Genomic DNA, 17675 nt, shown 5'->3' with positions numbered 1-17675 from the left:
AATCTGTCACATCCAGAGTCAAAGCTTTCATCCCCATAGTTTATTTCTTGTAATCATTCTTTCCCAGAATATGGCAGTAGCCTGTTAACGGATTGCCCTGCCCCCCTGCTTGCCCTCTCCTGGGCATCCTCCATAGGACCTCTAGGAAGATCTTTCTGAAACACATGTGTGACTGTATCATGATTCTGCGGCTGCTCCTCCTTACCCGTGGGGAAAGTCTAAGTTCCCACCGAATCTGAACCCAGCTCCCCTGCCCTGCATCCTCCTCTTCGCTCTGCTGACCTGCTGGAGCTCCTCTCTCCTCCTGCTTCTGTCTCTGCATGAAATACACTTCTCCCCCATCCACTGAAGCCCTTCTAGAAGGCCCACATCCGCTGTCTTCTCCTCCGTCAAGCCTTCCCCAGCTTTGCCCCCATATCTTGTCCAGCGAAGTTGAACATGCCCTGCTTGGGCAGTAGCCTGGACCATGGGACTTTGCACACCATACTGATGCCATTCCCACCCCCAGGCTACACTCCTGGAAGATGGGGATCATCTTTACCTAATCTCTGCAGGCCCAGCTCCCAGGATGGTACTAAACACATAGTAGGAGTTAAATAAGTGGTTGTTGATTGGGCTGATTACAGGTGACAGAAATGGGAGGTTGAAGACTTAGTCCACTGAAGCAAAGTGCTAGCAGAGTGGTATACCTTGTGTCCCTTAGAAATACAAACTCACACCATGTTCTGGCTTCAGTCTTGGCCTAGGACAGCGTGCCGTGGAGCCCCTCTCTCTGCCCCTTATTCCCTACACTCGTGTTTTACCTGTAAGACCTATGATGACCTGACTTGTGAAATGAATATCTGCTTCTGTGTGCAGCCCGCTCCCTATCATCTGATGAACAAACCACCTATTTCTTCATACTTTTATTTTTTTAGAGAGAGAGCATGCATGGGGGTAGGGAGGGGAGGGTCAGAGGCCAGAGGTGGGGAGGGAAAGATGGAGGGAGAGGCAGAGGTGGGGAGGGGGAGGGAAATTCCCAAGCAGGTCTGAGATCGTAATTTTGATTCTGAACCAGAATCAAAAGTTGGATGCCCAACCGACTGAGCCACCCCGGTGCCCTTCTTATATTTTTAATAAGTGTAGCCACAAATACTTTAAACAGCAACCTACCTACCCCAAACCCCCAGCTGTTTTACCTGACACTGTGAATTGCCAGTGTCAGTTCTTTTTCCATGAGCCCTTCACCATTACTAAGTAACCGATCACTTCATCCACCCTAGACCCGGGTTTTCTGATGTCAGATGCTGTGTTCTTCCTACTACACCGTGTTGTCTTTTAGGCTGGTGCATTTCTCTTAGGCCACACTGCTCAAACTCCAGCTACGGAGCTGAGGTCTTCAGTCATCGCTTTACTTACTGGTTCCTTCTTTTATCAGACTGCTAGATGATGGGCTGTGTCATTGTATCCAGAGGGACCTCAATCTAGTGACAAAAACATACTTGTAAATGAGTAGTTATAGGCTAGAGACAAATCACCATGCCAGCACAAAGTGTAGAAGCTTGACAGATGTGGAATCAAGGAAGCCTTCCAGGAGGAGGTGGCATTTCACCAGGAGTGAGTGTCCTCGGGGAAGAGAAGAGCATTCCAGGAGGAGGCAACCACAGAAGTAAAGGCCTGAGGGTATGAAAAGTGACGGCAGCTTTGAAAAATTGAGGGTTGCTGTAGCTTAAGTCACTGAATACTTAAGGTACAAGGGAGAAGACCCCTCTTTTCAAGGGGTTTTCTTCAGAGATGAAGCTTGGTGGAAACTGTAAATGCTCCCTACAGCTGCTCCCAAGCCCTGCTCTGCCCCACAGGTGCTCCCACGGCTGAGCGAAGTTCCCAGGGCTGTCGCCACTCCCACCCACTCCCACCCGCCTAGGCGGGTGGCATCCCAGAAGGAAAGAGGCAGGGGAGGAAGCAGATAAGAAAGACAGCTTCTGTTTAGACACAAATATCTTGGTAATCAGCACAGATGGGATGAGAAATACCAAAAAAAGTACATGACAGTTTAGAGAGAATTTGGCTAAATGTTACATATTTTTAACATACCTGTATAGAGTTTTTGGAACAATCACCTGAATCTCTCAGAACCTGATTGGGCCTGGGGGTTATGCCTCAACCAAGTGGTGTTTTGATTTCAGAAATGTTTCCTTCCCCATCCACAAAAGTATCCTTGTGATTTTTTTTTTTTTCTCCCACCAAAATAAGGTGCAGGATTTGTCTCTGACGCTGTGTCTCCTTATTTGGACGGCAAGCTGTGTAACATATTTCTACCCAGCGTGAAGCTTCTTGGCAGACTCTTGAGGCCACGTTTTGGTGGCTTCAGAGTTATCTTTGGATCTGTCAAAAGTGCTAATGGGCTTTCTGGCCTTCTTTAAGCTCCTCATTTCTATTTTCTTTTTACTTCCATCCTCTCCTAAAAGAAAAATTTATGTAATTCATCAGCAGTTAAGCATTTTACTGAAATGCTCAGCTGAGGGCCTTGTATTTTTGTTTGCGAGAATAGCTCTGCCATGTCACGGTCTTCAGAACGAACCCCACCCTGACATCATTAGCTCAGCACTCCACAGTCCACTGGGCAAGGGACCCACTCGTTGACTGATTCACACTGTTTGTTTGTCTCATTCTTGCTTGTTTGTCTCATTCTGTTTTTCAAGTTTGTTAGCAGGCAGGTTGGTGTGGTGGTTAGAGCAAAGGCCGTGGGTTCAGGAGACCTGGTTTTGAAACTGGGCTCTGCCCTCTCTAGCTGGGTGACCTTTGGAGCCTACCTACCCTTCCTGGGCCTGCGTTTCTTCATGTATAAAATGGAGATGATAATGCCTTTTTCAGGGTTGTTGAGAAGATTGGAGAGAACCCCGGTAGAGTACCTATTGTCTAGCATGGAAGGATTACTCAGTAAATGGGATAACAATTCTTAAGAGCGACACTTTTTCTCTTTCAGTACTTTGAGTCTGCTTTGTTCCAGTGCTATGCTTTCTTTCTTGAATCCAACTTTCACCTGTTTGCACTGATATAAACAAAGAGCACAGGTTTAGAGACAAACTCACCCAAGACTGAAGATCCACATCGCATATAACTTTGGTCCTATTCGTTTTCTTTCTTGCCTCTGTTTTCCTGTCTGTACAGATGATAATACCTGTTCAAGGAGTGGTTTCAAGATTAAGTGAAATAATGTATGTAAAGCTTTGTATATTGTAGGTATTTAAAAATACTTAAGTGGGACAATGTAATGTAAGGGAAAGTGTATGGGCTCTGAAGTTGGATCTGAGTCCAGATTCTGACTCCACTGGTTACCGACTCTCTGCCAGACTTTATCTGGATATTGAGGGGAGAATGCCTCCTTGGAGTTTTGTGAGAACTGCATAAGATTACACATACGAAGAACCTGATAGGGTACCTGGTACTTGGTAGGTAGTATGTGGAGCTATTTAATTCACTCACTGTTCATAAAGGTCGATGGTTAACCTGGTATTCCAGCCAAACAACAATAAATCATAAGATAAGTGCCCATTCCTATTCCCAACCCATAATATTGTTGAAAAGCCCTTTATGCTCTTTTGCATGTAAAATCCACCTGGTTTACTTGAATTTATGGGTTTATAGCTCTTTCATCATTATAAACCACAACCCCCGGCAAGTAGTGTTCCTTCCCTCCCTGACCCCCTTCATTTTCAGAGGATTATATTGTGAGGCATTGAAAACCTGTAACATTGAAGAAATTAACATATTCATGTGTGTTATTAAAGTCAGGTGGGCATAGAAAGGGTTGCAGAAATGAAACACATTATGTTTTTTTCTGAAATCTGAAGAGTACCGATCTATAGTACTAATTAGAGATATGATGCCCCGGCTACAGACAAAAGCTAGTTAAAACACTGCTTTGTCACCACTTCCTGCTGCTTGTCTGCAGTTGTTTTTCGTTTGTTTTGTTTTTTTTTTTTTTCTTTTGAATGAAATACCTGGAAATTGTAAATCTTCGAAATTGCTCTAATTCCAGCCGAGCCCTTTTAGAGAATGTCAGTGGTGGAGGAGGGGGAGACCAGCAGCGATGACGAGAGAGGAGCGTGCCCAGCCTTTGCGGGTGGGATATCTGGGACAGAAATGGGCTCTGTGCCAAAAGCATTTTGTCCCTGGGTCCTTTCTCTTGCCTAGATGTTATGGTACGGCACATTGGGGAAAGTTCTAGGATCCCGGGTCAGAACATCTGAGCTACAGCCCTGTCTTTATCGCTTATGAGACTTTTTGGTCTTGGCATCCCTCTCTGAGGCTTGGTTTTCTCATTTGTAAGATTGCAGATTCCTGTCCTGCTCACCTTTCGGAACCGACAGGCACGGCAGTGCGGTGCCACCTGTGACCTCACACAAACTGTAATCACCACACACAAGGGCTTCATCTCTGAGGTCTCTTCCAACTTTGCATTTCATGATTTTACACAAGCGTGGGATTCCGTCTCCCAGGTGGGAAGAATAGAACGGGGACAGAGGAGAGCATGATTTCCGATTATCCTCTGTTTCTCCTACTTTTTTTTAGACACCGCTTGTAATAAGAACAAATGAAATAAGCCACAAATCTCCCCTTCTTGTTTCTCCTAGAGAAATCTGACAGAATATTTTGTAGCCGTGGATGTAAACAACATGTTACATCTGTATGCCAGTATGCTGTATGAACGCCGGATTCTCATCGTCTGCAGCAAACTCAGCACTGTGAGTAGACAGTCTTGAGATGGGCTTTTATAATTATTTTATTTTAATTGAAAGACGTATGGGGAAGATGAAAGAATTTTAGAACAAGAAATCAGCCACAATTCCCCTCAACATGTCATTTTCCTTAATTATTCATGTTTCTTTACAGTGCCAGTGCACTTTTTCATTGATTCCTATAGCTTCACTATCAATTATAAATCGTTTTCCATTTGGTCTCATTATGAACACTTTGCGTATTTTCACATATGCTTCCATCATTGTCATTTTTTACATGTCTGTATCATTTTCCATTGTACTGATATGTTGTCATTTACTAAAGCTTTCTTCTCTTGGTGGCCATTTAGGTGGTTTGTAGCTTCATCCTTTAGTAGATAATACTGCACTGAACATCTTTTGGCTGCTTTTGGTGGAGGAGGTTCATAGTCTAATGACTTAGGACCGTCAGGTCAAAGGACCTCCTGAGCACTGTGACTTGGGGACTGCCAGACGGCTTTCCAAACACACTGTGCTTGTTTATACTGAATGCTGCCAGCCATATACGAGTTTCCATTTTTCCTGCAGCCTTGCCAGAATCGCGTGTGTATTCATGCATATGTGTTTTAATTTTGCTAATAAAATAGGCATAAAATGGCATGGCAGGTTTTCTTTATTTTTTTCTTTGGTTAGAGGTTACTGAATATTTTCCATGGGTTTATTTCCCATTTATATTTTGTCAGTGTCTTTTCCCATTTATCTTATAGGACTCTTGTTTTTTGTTTGTTTTTTTCATTAATTGGAATGAGGTCTTTTATATTGTAACAACTATTACTATATGGATAATATAAATATTTTTCATATTCTGCTTATTTTCATTTTTTTTAACTTGTCAGGTATACGAGTTTATATCTTTCCCTGTATTCTATTACAAAAATTCTCAACACAGAAAGCTGAAATCATTTTAGAGTAAATACCCATATAAGCCAATCTAGAGTCTGATCACTTGACTGTGCTTGCCTTGGCACATATTTATTCATCTGCCCATCCCACGTGCTATCCATCAAGCCATCGTATTTTTTGATGTGTTTTAAAGTAAGTCACAGACATCAGTATACTTCCCCCTAAGTAATAGAGTATGTGTGTTATTAACTGAAGTTCAATATCCGTTTATAGTAGTATTTTTCCTTTGAGGTTAAGCTTGCAAACAGAAATTGACTGGGAGTGGAATGCCTAACAGGTACCTCTCTGTTAGAGAGGGTAGAAAGACCTTCTTATAGTGAGAATTTCCCCAATGAAGTCTGTGGATAAAATTAGTTGTGTGTTCACCCATGAATGCAAGGTGCCTAATAATGAAGACTTTGTGAGGCTGTTAGTTTTCTTTGTGGTTTTCATTGTAACTTCATTATTTTATTATTTCTTTGGTATTGTTTGCTTGTCAAGAACTCATAATTTTTTGATTGTGCCAGGCTCATAGCATGTAATAGGTGATAAAAGCGTGGCCCTTGCCGTCGAGGGAAAAACATCCCAACATAGACCTCTTGCTTTGTGTTGGCATTCTATTTTAAACTAGAATCGCAGTTCATAATCTCAGGGCTTGAACACCCAGGCAGTTTAAGAACGAGAAGATTGCCATCCAGATTTATCACTGCATCTTTATGAGGCCAGTCAGAAAACAAAGTACAGTTGAAGAGCACCTGGCTGTCTCAGTCAGAGGAACGTGTGACTCTTGCTGTCAGGGTTGTGAGTTCAAGCCCCACGTTTGGTGTAGAGATTACTTAAATGAAACTTAAAAAAAAGAAAAGGAATGAAACTACAGTTGAAAGAGTCTAGTCTACAACCGGTTACTGTTGCACTGGAGTATTAAACTTCAGTAGAACAAAAAAGAGACATCATATTAGTATAATTTGAATTCCCTATAATATAATCATGATATTTTTGAGCTCCTAATACATACCAGGCACTGTGCTAAGCACTTCGCATCTCTTACCTCATTTAATCTTCACTCTATCAGTGTGTAGGAAGTTCTGTTATCACTGTCTCCTTATAGATAAGGAAGAATGTAGCTTCTGTGTAATTTCTTTTGTTTAGATATAGTGGATTAAACACATAAAGTTATTTCTGTTCTTTTCCAAAACTAAAATGAACTAAAGAATAAATCAACAAGCACAAAGAGCAGATGCGGCAGAGATTTTTTTTTGTAGCAAAGATTTTTTAAAATAGTAAGAAAATACTATTACTGTTATGCCAGTATTTAAAAACTAAGATGAAATGGACAGTAAATTATAACTTACTAAAATTGAATCAAAAAGAGAAAAATCGAGTAGGTCATTTCATTTATAGAAATTGAATTAATACATAATTTTTCCCCCAGACACTCATCTCAGATGGTTTTACAGATATGTTTGATCAAACATCTCAAGGAACAGATCATTTCAATCTTAGACAAATGTCTTCTTGGGAGTCTAGAAAGGAAAAAAGAATACTCTCCAGCTTTTCTTGTGATGATCGTATAACCTTGACATTCAACCACACAAGGAGGATACATTACAAGAAAGTTTGTCAGCCAGTCTTGCTTATAAATCTAGCTGTAAAAGTTTTAAACAAAATAGTAGCAAATGTGTTAAAAAATATGATTCACAATTAAGTTGGATTTATTCCGGAAATGTAGGGTTGATAATACTAGAAAAATCTATTACTATAACCTACCACATTAATGTATTAAAAGGGAAAATTCATGAGGCACCTGGATGACTTGGTCACTTGAATGTCCAACTCTTGGTTTCAGCTCAGGTTGTGATCTCAAGGTCCTTAGGTTGAGCCCCACTTTGGGCTCCATGCTCAGTGGGAATCTGCTTGAAATTCTCTCTCCCTCTAACCCTTCCCCTGCTCACTCTTGCGTGTGCTTTCTCTCTCTCTCTCTCTTTCCTCTGAAATAAATAAATAAATGTTTATAAATAAATAAAAGGGAAAAGTCATATGGTCACCAGTAGTTGGAGAAAAAGCATGACTATGTTCATGAACAGGAAGACTCAATGTATTGAAGATGTCTTTTTGCTCTGGAACAATCTATAGACTGCATGAAGTTCCATTCAAAATTCCATTAGGATTTTACACGGTACTTGGCAAACTGATTCTAAAGTTAATGCAGGAAGGTCCCAGGGAAGGCCAGGACATACCTGAAGAAAAAGAATGGGTTGTGGAAGCGTGCTTTATTTACCAGAATCGAAACTTTTTATAGAGCTGTAGTAATTTAAGATGCTAGTAATGGCAAAGGAATACATAAATAGTCTTGATGGAACAGGATAGACATTGCAGAAACAGGCCGTATGGGGGGCTCTTTATATGCAACAGAGGTGGCATTGTAAAATCTGGGAGAAGGGATGGGTTTTTCAATAACTGATTATCTACATGGGGAAGAAAAGGGAGACAGTTTCTACCTTACACCATAAGAAAACTGAATTCCAAATGGATCAAGGACTTAAATGTGAAAGACAGAATTTTAAAACTTTGGGAAAACAAAATGGATAATGTCTGTGATCTCAGAGTAGGGGAGGATTTAATCAAATAATCCAAAATATACATTGTGTATAGGAAAAGATTAGAATTGTAAATATTTGTTCATTAAAAAATACCATTCAGAGAATGAAAAGACATGTCGCAAGCTGGAGTTGAGATATTTGCCATATGTAACACCGACAGGATTAATATCTGAAATATATAACGAACTACTGCAGTTAAAAAAGCAGAAGACAAATCTATCAATAGAAACATTGGCCAAAAGCACAAATAGGCTTTGACAGAAGAAACACGAAATGGCTAATAAATATGTGGAAAGATGCTCAACTACATTAGTAATCCTAGACAAGCAAATTAAAACAGTGATTAAAATACTAGGTTTGCAAAGACTTGATATCTACAAAGTCAAGTGTTATATTGAAACTGTACTGGAGAATCCACATACTATGCTGAAAAGTATTTGGCACAAACTATTTGCATACACTCACAATTCAGCAATCCCATCCTTGGATAGAATTGTGTGTGCGTGCCTGCTTGTGTGTGCACGTACACACTCACTGGTCATTTGTAGTGGGATATATGTACAAGCATGTTCATAGCAGCATTGGGTTTTTTGCTTTTGTTTTTTAAACCTGGACAGAGCCTGCATGACTACCAGCAGAGAACGCCTAAATTATGGTATAGTCATCCAATGGAGTACTATATCCGTAAAAAAGAACTAAACCACCAACATGGTTAGGTCTCTAATGAAAGAAGCGACAGAAGAATAAACAGTATGATTTCATTCACATAAAATTCAAGTAAGAAAAATTAAATGGTGTATTATTTAGGGGTACATACAAACTGCATGGGGGATGAAAGGAAATGATTAACACAAAATTCAGGTAGTAGTTTCCTCAAAGGGAGTGAAGATGGTATAATTGGGAAGAGGCATATAAGGGATGTCAAAAATATTGTTTTCTCTCTTGAGGGGGGTTAGGGAACCAGCAGACTACTCTGTAAAGGGTCCAGTAGAAAATATGGCTTTGTAAGCCATACGGTCTTATAATTAGGGGACTGCAACCATGTAGTTTACAGTCCGTAAACTGGTGGGTGTGGCTGTGTTCCAACAAAACTCTATTTACACAAATAGGCAGGCCAGACTTGGCCTTCCAGGCTGTGGTTTGCCAACCATGAAGTTAGGGTGCTGGGTTTGGGATTCTTAAGTTTTTTTCTTTTGAAAGTTGATTATATAATGTACATACTTTTATATGTATAGATATTTCAAAATTTTGGAAAAGTTAAAAAAAGAAGACACCAAGCCCCTTCATCCTCAAATTTGACAACACAGGGGTAGAGGCAAAGCAGTTCTTGTAGGAAGGTTAAGAATTAAAATTGCATGAGATTTGGCAACGGCAGTTCTTGAAACCAGAAGACGGTGAAACAGCATCTTGAATTTCTAGGGGAAAATGATCTTTCCTGAAATTCCATACATATCTAGTGGAAGCCCTCAGAGGAGAGTGGCATGAGCCCGTACCATACCTGTCACCCATGGGGGGTCTCTGTTCCTCCTCTCTGCTTCTCTGTTGTGGATGCACTGTCCGTCCTCTCCAGCGCCAACCACTCTGCTTATCCAGCTGACTTCATTCAACCAGTATTTTTCATGGCACCGTCTTAGGCACTGGGGTTACAACAGTGAATAAAATAGGCCAAACTCCCTGTCCTGAAGCCTACATTCTAATTCCAGTAGGTAGACCTTCAGTAAACTAGGTAAGATAAATACCGTGGTACAGTAGCTAATGATGAGTACTAAGGAATGTTAATAAAAGGAAGAAGGAGACTGAATGGGTAGGGTGAGGTGGCAGGCATTGTGGTTTTAGATAGTTGGTCAAGGAATGCCTTATGGAAACAGTGACACTTCAGTTTCCTTCTTGATGCCATCAGGGAGTTCCTCCAGCAGTGAGCTCCTCTCTGCCACATCACTGTTTTCTTCCCTACTGGCCATTCTTTTTTTGTTTTTTTGTTTTGTTTTGTTTTGTTTTGTTTTAAAGATTTTATCTATTTATTTGACAGACAGTGATCACAAGTAGGCAGAGAGGCAGGCGGGGGTGGGGGGGAGCAGGCTCCCTGCTGAGCAGAGAGCCCGATGAGGGGCTCGATCCCAGGACCCTGGGACCATGACCTGAGCCGAAGGCAGAGGCTTAACCCAGTGAGCCACCCAGGCGCCTCTGTTTTTTGTTTTTTGTTTTTTTTTTAAGATTTTATTTATTTATTTGACAGACAGAGATCACAAGTGGGCAGAGAGGCAGGCAGAGAGAGAGAGAGGAGGAGGAAGCAGGCTCCCTGCTGAACCCAATGCGGGGCTCGATCCCAGGACCCCGGGATCACGACCTGAGCCAAAGGCAGAGGCTTTAACCCACTGAGCCACCCAGGCGCTCCCCTACTGACCATTCTTTTTTTTTTTTTTTTTTTTTAAAGATTTTATTTATTTATTTGTCAGAGGGAGAGAGGGAGAGAGAGAGAGCACGAGCACAGGCAGAGGCAGAGGCAGAGGGAGAAGCAGGCTCCCTGTCAAGCAAGGAGCCCGATGTGGGACTCGATCCCAGGACGCTGGGATCATGACCTGAGCCGAAGGCAGCTGCTTAACCAACTGAGCCACCCAGGCGTCCCAGCCTATTGGCCATTCTTACAAGCTTGCTTACATGGTATAGTATCTCCCAGACTTAAAAACAAAACTTCCACATCCCCCTTTATCCCATTTTTATTCTCCCTTTTAGAACACAGTGTCTCAAGTGTTCTATTTACTGTCTAATTGCTCCCCTCCGCTCTCCCCCGTCTTCTGTCAGGATTTAGCCCCGTCCTCTCCACTGAAACAGCTTTTGTTCAGGTCACCAATGACCTCATATCAAGTAAAATTAAAATGAGTTAGTTCTTATAAAACTCTTAGAACAGAGTCTTGCATAGTGTGTGTGGGTGTGTGTATTTATAATAAGTTACTAACATCTGTAATGGGAAGTCAAATATTGTTTAAAATTTAAAATCAAATTTTTTCTTGTTATTTGTTATTTAGAAATAAGGAGATAGATGCTATTGTTGTTATTTTATTTATTGTTGCTATTTAGAAATAAGGAGATAGATGCTGTGTTGAATGTGATTACTATGAATTCAGGTTAAGGACTGCTGCCATGTATCCCTTTGACTTAAACTTTTTTAAAAACAATTGATTTTTAACTGTGTTCTACATTTTACTGATTGATGGTAGAAACCTTTTTAGGAAGGGGCAGGGGTCTCCTCATATCTCACATATGATCAGCATCCCGATGTGTAATTTCTCTGGGGATTAAGTAGCTGAGCAGACTTCAGTTTTATCCAAGCCTTTCTCCAATTTCAGAATTGAAAGTTTTCTATTTATTGCCTTTTATTTCCTCAGTAGTGGCTTTTTATAATCTTTTCAATGGGCGGGGAAACGTAAAGGTTATTTTAATAGCCTGAGGTTTCTGATGACCCTCTCTTGACGAACCCAGATGTGGCCTGTCATACTTTGGCAAACCCCATTTTTCTCAATTTTCTTTGATAAGATGTGGGCTTGATGCTCCTCGGGACCTTCAGGCATCTGAAAGATAAAAGCTGTCAAACACTCCAGAGTGCCATTTTCTATAAAGATGACTATGTCAATAGAGACAAGCCCAGCAGTATTTAGTTCAGAGTCAGGTAATATTCATTTCAGGCTTTCTTGGTCAATAATATGATATTCTGTATAAGAAAAATGTGAGTTTTTGTTCTCTTTGCTCAGTTAATGTATATTGATTGTTTTTCCTTTATAAATGATAAATAGGGAAGGCTTAACTAAATCTTGTTCTCTCATGTAAATACTTCACTGTGATCTCTTCTAGCACAAAAGCCCCATTTTTCTTCCAGATTTTTATAACTGAGCTTAACTCATGTTGCTTTTTGCTAACTCTTTTGGGTAGCAGGTAGGTCTAAAATAAGACCTTTATGGAAATGATCTCTTATAATTCCAACAGCCGTCCTAGAAGATCAGTATTATCCCCATTTTGCAGAATAGCTCATCTACGCTGAGAGACGGAGTAAGCTGACGAAGGTCATGTCCTAGTTGGGAGAGGCAAACGTGCAAGTGGGTCACTGTGATGCAGTGTGGCTTCAGAAGAAACCACCGGGAGAATTACATATACAGATGAAGCATAGCCCCTTCAGAGTGCTTTCCTTGGGGATCAGGTTATGTGTATTGGGTGTCACCTCAAACTATTGTCAGAACCCATGCGTGGGAACTGTCACAGTAGCCAGAAGCACATGGTTAAGAATATCCATCCCGCTGAGGGAGTTTGTGAATTCTCTTAGCCAAAAAGGTAGTCTGAGCCAAGTCTGGAGAATAAGGAGCCTGATGGAGCTGAGTAATACTGGTTTGAGTCCTGATGGTATAGTACTTAGAGGAACTTCTTGGGTAGCTTGTAAATAGTTCCAACACTTGTCAAAGAGGTGTGTTGACCGCACCGGTGGACTAAGTATGTGGGGTGCCCTCATTTTGATTCATAGCCTGTATTTTATATGGTCCCCAGTTCTCCCTCACAGCCTGTTAAAATTATTTTAAGTTAACCTTTTTGAACTACCTACTATGTGCCCGGCTTTGTGCTAATCATATATGTAGGTGTTCATTACTGCTTGCAGCAACCCTGGGAGCTGGTTGGTTTTATCCTCCTTTTGTAGATGAGAATATTTGGCACTGGGAGAGCTGAAGTGCCTTGTCAAAGATGGGATTAAAACCCATTGTCTTTGAATGCACATTCAAAGCTTTTTATTTTGGATTTCATGAGCACTTACTCTGTGTCTGGCACCACTCGGCACCAGGGGAACAGAAGGCCTATATCTGAATTTCTCACTGACACACTCACCCTGTTAGGCAAGGCCCTGTTTCCATGAGCACTGCTCGGATTCAGCCCACTCTGACTGCGGGTGGTTAGATCCGCCTCTCCACGAGCCTCAACCCTGCCATTCCCTTGCCATGAGCACAGCCTTAGTGGGTCCCTGGGGCATAGCTTCCCCAACTCATTGTGGCTTCTGGGCTCATGTACTGCAGTTCCTTCCAGCTCCTGGGCATCTTGGCCCTAATCGCTCCTTTTATAATTTAGGGGTAGTGCAAGAAGTTCTGTAAACTGAGAATATCCCGTAAATCATGACAAAGGCATATTTACTTTCCAAGAGAGTGTATATTTGTTTTAGTTAGTGGATGCTTTTTAAAAACATGTTCTGAGGAAGGAGGCACAGTTTAGTGGCAAGACCACTACCGAATTAATTGAGCTCCCACACCTAATTATTGATGTAGTACCCATAACTGTGAAAAGAACTGTGACTTTCCTGATAGTACCTCATTTAGGGAAGGAAAAAAAAAAACAAACAAACCCAACTAATACCTTCTCCCTGTCACTTTCTTCCTAAGTATTAGTCCCAGACAAAATGGGTGATACCTAGTGTGGGTGTGAAGGGATGGGGATGGGTGCCCAGCCAACCTTGCCCCACTCCAGTCCCACCCACTCCCACTAAGAGCCTGCATTATCTCGGCACCACCTGGTCTTGTCACCTAAGAAGGGCCGCGTTGTGCACTATGCGGGTTTTCAGATGTGGTTTTGTTTTCACTTCTTTCCTGATGGACTCCACCTGTTCATGCCTATGCCAGCCTGTGTCACGGGAAGTGCCCCCAAATGACGTGTGTCAAGCTTTCCCAGCTCTTCTGGACTAGAAATAACTAATTCCGTTTTGCTTATCTGCCGCCCTCAAAGCAGAGATGAGAGCGGCAGTTTAAGGAGGTTGGAAATACTGGACTGGAGCCAGGGCCTCTTTGCCTGCACACTCCACTCTGCATGTTCCAGCCGTAGGAACAAACTGCATTATTTTGTTTCAAACTGTGCTCAAGGGAAGCCAAGACCTTGTAACTGGAAACTTACCAAACAGAGAATTCTAAGACTAAATTTAGTGTTCTATTTAAAAAATAAAATAAATCGAACATTTTGTTTGTTCATCTTTTATATGTTAAAAAAGAGAGATTAACCTAGTTCACACTAACAACCCAAGAGGAGTATTCAAAGAAGTGAGAAGAAAACTAATCCTCTTGGTGAAGAGGGAAATCCTTAACAAAATGTAATGAAGGGGCGTGAAAGACAGACTCTGCAGCCAAACTTTCAAACTTTCAAAATAGGGTAGCCTCTCTGATCTTCATCACCTAAAATTTTATTGTGGCTCAGAGAATATTAAAAACTTAGAGATGAAAGGAACTTCCATCGGCAGGAAATAGGAGAAAAGACTGGAAGGTTTGACTTATGTCATTTTTCTCTGGTTTGGGAGTGTAAATACAATTAACTGCTTTTTGAACGATGTTCTTCATTTGATTATGTGTGAGTTCGTTTTCTCCTGTTTGTGTTGAACTGCATCTAGAATGAAGAGCCTTGAGATGTTATAGAGGCTCTGTAGTATAGACAGCATCAACAGTTTAATTGGCAGTATTTTGAAAATAGTGATTTCAACCAGCCAAGGTATCCCTAACTAGTTCTTGTTCTTCCTCTCCTGCTTCTGCTCCCTTTGCTTCAGTGAGCATTAATAAGCACCTGTTTTGGACTAGACACGGGATTCAGATTGCTGGTGATCCCCAAATGCTGATCCATGGGCTGTCTGTGTTAGGATGACCCAGAGAACTTGTTAAAAATCCAGATTTGGGGGTGTCCCCTCCAGACTTTCTGGCTCAAAAGGTCTAGCATGAAAACCACAAAAAGTCTATTTTTTTTAAGGTTCCTTAAATGATTAATCTACACCCAGATTCAGAAACAGTGAATAAACTGTTCTGTAAGACAAAAACAATTATTTCTTCTTTGATTACTGTTATTTTGCATCATTAGACTAATTTTCATTTTGAGACTACATAATGGAGCCTGATTAAGTTTGTTTAGAAGACAGGACCGCAGGCTAGCACTAAAAAATGCTTTGACTCCATGTTTCTCTTTAGGAGAGTTTTAATTTTGGCACTGGCTAGTCGGGGATCAGGCAGAGCTAAGTATAATCTGGGTAAGCTGTCAATAATGTTGGTTGCTGATGCGGTCCACCGTTGTAATTCGGGATGCATGGGTATAAAGAGATAGAACGAGGTTACGGTTCTTTTTAGCCATTGCACTGAGAACGTGGTCAAGAATCTTACATATTATTTTAGTGGTGTGGTCAGTTTGCGAAATAGTATATTCTTTAGGTTATAGGACTGATTGTAGCTTATTTTTCTATGACTCTCAGGAATCAAATCTCTACCAAAAAGCACTAATGGGTAATATTCAAGTCACCGATATCTTCATGTGCTTGAAAAGCCCTAAATGGCACCCATGTTGGCAGATGTCATGTGGATTTTATTAAAGAAATTTGAGCACCTACTAGGTGCTAAGTCAGCAAGAATAAGGACTTCTGATTTCCTGCAGTTTCTGTAGGTTGAAAGTGTGGTCACTTTGGTGAACCATAACGTGATGTGAGATTAGGCTGTGCTGTTAGGTTGGTACAGATCTTAGGAAAACTCACATTTTTTTCTCTTTTGCTATCTTGATAGCTCTGTGGTCTGCCAGCTAGATGATTCAGCCAGTCATGCTGGTGATCTTTTCCCAAGAGAAAGGACAGCAGGGCTGCACGAGAGAGTACCAGACTTCAAGTCAGGATGCTTTTGTTCACTTCCTACCTTTATGCTCAATCCTCCCTAACCATCTGGCTTTGGGCAACTTACTTGATTTTTTTGAATCTTTCTGTCCTCTTGTGTAAAAATGGGGATAAGTATTAAGTGGTTGTCGACGTGAAAGCACATCACCCAGTGCTAGGCTTGGTCAGCAGAGGTTAGTTGACTCTGAAGGTCAGTCAACCCTGATTTGACTTTCAGAAGCAAAGAGGGCTATCGAGATCCTGGAAGTGTTGTGAAGTTCTGATTAGTATAACTGGGGATAGTAGGTGGTGAATGAATCCAGGCAACAAAGGATAGTCATGGCAACTCCTAGGAGGTTTTCCACACCCACCCACTTCTCATTAGTCACTCAGTCATTGACCACATTGTCATGTCTTGTTCAAGTCTCCACAGTCATGACTGTATAGAGGTTAAGTGGCCTAAGAAGTTGCTGTGTGTACATGACCCAGCGTTACCACCTGACCACGCTCCTGGAGAGGAGGTCTAGCAGCTTCCTGTCTGCATCCTTCCAGACTCTGCTCTGATGTCTCTCTCGCTCGCTCTAGGAAGCAGGCCTGATTCTTGCCCCAGGCAGAATTAATGACTCCTTCTTTATGTGCTAACACAGTTGAACCTCTGTTATACCCCCTCTTTCATAATGCCTTTGGGTTGAAGTTGATTGCATTTTGATCTTTCTATTTTAAATTGCTTGAGGGCATGGCTTGTACACAGAGTGGATTCTCGGTAATAGTCCGATTAATACAGATCCCAGCACAGAGGCCGTTTCCTGTGAGCTAAGAACACAGACTCCAGGGCTAGACTCCCTGGATTCATCTCCTAGCTCTGCCACTAGCTCTGTGACCTTGCATGAGGTCCTTAAATATGTAGTCACCTTGGTTTCCTCATCTGTAGAGTGGAGACAGTAGTGTTACCTACCTTACAGGGCTGTTATGAAGATTAAGTGAGTAAACACATAGAAGCATTTGGAACAGTGCTTGCAGTAGTAAATGTAGAGGAAGCGAAGTGATCAAGGTGGTGGCTTTGGTTACAGCTTCAATCTTTCTGCATCTACTGGTATTTTCTAAGGTTGGATTTGCCTGAAAAAATGCTACAGGGAAGATTTCTGCCCCCATGCCTTCAAATCTGGTGAGTCCTACCATCTGACATTTCCTGTTTCTTCACATACGGTTGGATACCTGATAGATAGGTTCTCATGATTCCATGTTCAGTTATGCTACTATTTTTAAGATTTTTTTAAAGAGAGAGTGTGTGTGCAGGGGCGGGGAGTGAGTCAGAAGAGAGGGAGAGAGTCTTAAGCAGACTCCGTGCTGAGTGCAGAGCCGGACTCAGGGCTCAATCTCATGACATCCTGACCTGAGCCAATGCCAAGAGTCGGGCACTTAACCCGACTGTGCCACACGGGCACCCCTATGCTGTCTTTCCTTTTAAAAAATGCAATTCTTTATTAAAGCAGCAGTGTAAGTTAGCTAAACATAAATTATGATCTTGGGAATATTTCCAAAGATCTATTAATATCCACTTACACAGAACTTGAGGTGGCTGATAGGTTTCTTTTTGAGGGGACACTTGGGTGGCTCAGTGGGTTAAGCCTCTATCTTCAGCTCAGGTCATGATCCCAGGGTCCTGGGTTTAAGCCCTGCATCTGGATCTCTGCTCACCAGGGAGCCTGCTTCCCTCCCTCTCTCTGCCTGCCTCTCTGCCTACTTGTGATCTCTCTCTCTCTCTGTTAAATGAATAAATAAAATCTTTTCAAAAAATTT

At 41.6% G+C, this 17675-nt stretch overlaps 1 protein-coding gene across 1 annotated transcript in view; it reads left to right on the top strand.

Moving 5' to 3' along the window:
• Nucleotides 1-17675, top strand: part of DENND1A (DENN domain containing 1A) — a 494905-nt gene that overhangs the window by 250663 nt on the left and 226567 nt on the right. The window contains exon 9 of the mRNA XM_080819425.1: nucleotides 4617-4727. Within this exon, the coding sequence (XP_080675551.1) occupies nucleotides 4617-4727 (111 nt within the window). The remainder of the gene's footprint in view (nucleotides 1-4616; nucleotides 4728-17675) is intronic.

Source organism: Martes martes (genome assembly GCF_963455335.1).
Source record: "Martes martes genome assembly, chromosome: 12".
In the NCBI taxonomy this organism is placed as follows: Eukaryota; Metazoa; Chordata; class Mammalia; order Carnivora; family Mustelidae; genus Martes; species Martes martes.
This window is presented reverse-complemented; position numbering and strand designations above follow the sequence as displayed.